Consider the following 2,884-nt stretch of genomic DNA (forward strand, 5'->3'; position numbering starts at 1 on the left):
CATTACTCTACATTTTAGCTATAAATAAAAACAGAAAAAAACTTTTACAAGTGACAATACTGTAAAAAGCAGTTTTTTTTTTTTAAATCAAGTCGCAAGAACAAAAGTGTCAATATCTAGATTATGATTGAGAAAAATCGTCATTTAGTTTTAAAAACATACTATTGTGTTCAAGTAACTTGTGTGTAGGACATCTAAGACACATTATGATCTGCCTGCTAAAAAAAGTGACTGGGAAGAACAGTTACCTGATTCAATATCCATGTCCGAGCTTCTTTCAGAGCTCTGATCCGGACTGGGCCTCGTCTTCTTCCTTTGCTGTGGAGATGATTCAGATTCATGCCGTCTCTTGTTGCCGGTGGCACCAGGCTGTTGGCAAGGAAGAATGACACATGGACTGAATATATAAGGGCTTTTCCTAAATGTACAACGATCAAAGGTCCTCTCATCAGTTCTAGTTAATTAATAAAAAAGTGGAAACATTCAATTCCAGAGGCTGGAATGAGAGGAATGTAAACTCAGATTAGTATGAATGGCTGTCTAATAGGGAACATGAAGAATGGGCATCCATTATGTGAACAGCATGGACTTTGCTTGTATAGAGCAAAGTGGCAGGCTGAGGCCCCCCATCACGCACACTACATTTTATCCGCAAAGTGGTGTGACCTTAAAAGATTTATTTTCGTTATTTGGTCACATTACCTCAAAATAATGCATCTTCCTATCCGGCCTACCTCTCATGTTCAAGTATCAAGAATGAAGATTAAGAGCAGCTGAATTTGTGTTTGAAAAAGACAGGAGTCACTGCAATATCTACAATGTGGATATAATAATAATAATAATAATAATACAAGAATTCCTATGTAACGTTATCTTAACTCAAGAACTTCTATTATAAATGTGAATCTTTAATTTTAAACTACAGTGGTTTCATGGAGAATGAGAGTAGATTTGACAAATATAACCCAAGGTAATATTTCATGTCCAGAAAGATTTTGTTAAAGCAGTAAAGACTGTCTGTCAGAAGTAGGTGTGGCCTACATGCTTTGAGAGGATAAACCTAACCGCTTGAGCAACTTTAAGATCATTACCGTAGGGAAGTTGCTAGACAGGTAAGCTGCATAGTTTTGCTTCAAGTGGTTGGTCTGCATTGGATTAGAACCATACTGCATGAACTCCTGGATGTCAGAAAAAGAGAACGAAACAGTGTGAGATGCACAACTCTTGTAAAGACGCCCTGCCACTAAAAAGCATGACAGTGTATGGCTATTATGAGGCAGACTCCGTATGATAGACAAAATGATTTACACACACATTTTGCTCGAAGTGAATATTTGCATAGCTCTAAATAAACCTTTTTCTTATAATTCAGATACCTGGAATAACAGCATATACAACTAGTTATGTATTCAAGAAAAAGATAATTTTGTAGGACTTACATCTTTTACGTTGTGTGATGCAGTTACATTGAAGCCTGGGAAATCTACCAGTTTGGAAACATCATAAGAGATGTTTTGCGAACTGGTAGTGTCTGTTATTTTACCATAAATTGAAACTATAAAAAAAAACAAAAAAAAAAACAGATTCAGTTCAACATTTGTACATATAACAACATACTTAGGTTTTGCAGTAGTTTCAATTTCCTTTAAAACTTACCATTTCCATCATACATTGTTAAGCCAGAGTTTTCCATCTCTGCCTCTTTGAGCCAACCTGGTGGGTAGCCTAACTGCCTCATGCGATAAATTAGAGGTGGGAGGGTGTTTCCATCAATTCCTAGCGCTGTCAACAGATCCTCACTGTACAAAAGCACAACATAGTGTAAAACATTAAAGTCTCAAGATTAGCTCAATATATATATTGCATGTGATTAAATGATGTTTGTGTCTACCTCATGACTCCAGGCTTGTATTTAGAAAACCGCTCCTCCACTTCATCAGTATAATATCGCTGGTTACTCTGCATGGCCTTGTTCTTGTTCTGATTAAACTCCTTCCTTCTTTCATTAATTGCAGCCATATCTATAGGCTAGAAAGGTGAACATGTATAAATCAAGTTCACACTCTTCTCTCTCATCTTTAAATGAGCTCATACCATAATAATGCTTAAGTATTCTTACCTTGGGACAGTCTCTTAGCTGATGACCACTCAAACCACAGTTGAAACACATTGATTTGGGTCTAAAATTAACAGATCATTGATACGCATCATATAGGCATATGCAACAAAGCAACGTAACAGAGCTACTCATAAACAGAAGACAAAACTAAATTAAGCTTCATTAAAAACTTGACATACCTTTTGTCTTTAATTTCTATGTCCTGCCCATCTGTGCCAACAACTTGGTTAAAAACCTGGAGATAGCTTTGCAACAATTCAAGAATTCAATTGTTTGTGCAAAGAAACAAACTTGTTATCTTGTCTATATCAACGCCTCAATAGACTTGTATGCTGGATATCTTAAATTTATTCCCACATTTCAAATCAGGACAAGTCTCATCCCATGGCAAAACCGTTCTCAATTGTAAAATACATGTTCAAAACAGATGACCTGACAGACTAGACTGTAGATTTTTGATGATGTGTCTTTTTATCCAGCTTAAAAGATACGTTGGAACGTCCCATCCATCTGTCAGCTGGGGGTTTTCATTCACCAGAGGCTGTCCAAGTTTATCAATACAGAATGTAGGGAAATATAATACACTTCCAACCACCTGAGATAGAAAAATAATAAGAAATAAATGATATGATACCATGTCATTTAGACTAGATTTGTCATGTAGACTAGATTTGAAAAGATCCAATTTTATTTATTTCTCATGTGGCAAGAAATTGTGCTATATGCTAACCACTGATAGAACAGTGAACACTCACTTTAAACGCT

The 2,884-nt window shown here is 36.0% G+C and overlaps 1 protein-coding gene across 1 annotated transcript in view; it reads right to left on the reverse strand.

Moving 5' to 3' along the window:
* LOC117945008 (zinc finger CCHC domain-containing protein 8-like) overlaps positions 1-2,884 on the reverse strand; it is a 4,458-nt gene that overhangs the window by 974 nt on the left and 600 nt on the right. The window contains exons 3-12 of the mRNA XM_034872245.1: positions 2,875-2,882; positions 2,611-2,714; positions 2,299-2,364; positions 2,120-2,180; positions 1,892-2,028; positions 1,657-1,799; positions 1,440-1,555; positions 1,092-1,178; positions 249-369; positions 12-18 (exon numbers count right to left, since the gene is read on the reverse strand). Of these exons, the coding sequence (XP_034728136.1) occupies positions 12-18; positions 249-369; positions 1,092-1,178; positions 1,440-1,555; positions 1,657-1,799; positions 1,892-2,028; positions 2,120-2,180; positions 2,299-2,364; positions 2,611-2,714; positions 2,875-2,882 (850 nt within the window). The remainder of the gene's footprint in view (positions 1-11; positions 19-248; positions 370-1,091; positions 1,179-1,439; positions 1,556-1,656; positions 1,800-1,891; positions 2,029-2,119; positions 2,181-2,298; positions 2,365-2,610; positions 2,715-2,874; positions 2,883-2,884) is intronic.

The sequence above is a fragment of the Etheostoma cragini genome, chromosome 5 (assembly GCF_013103735.1).
Source record: "Etheostoma cragini isolate CJK2018 chromosome 5, CSU_Ecrag_1.0, whole genome shotgun sequence".
NCBI classification, from domain to species: domain Eukaryota; kingdom Metazoa; phylum Chordata; class Actinopteri; order Perciformes; family Percidae; genus Etheostoma; species Etheostoma cragini.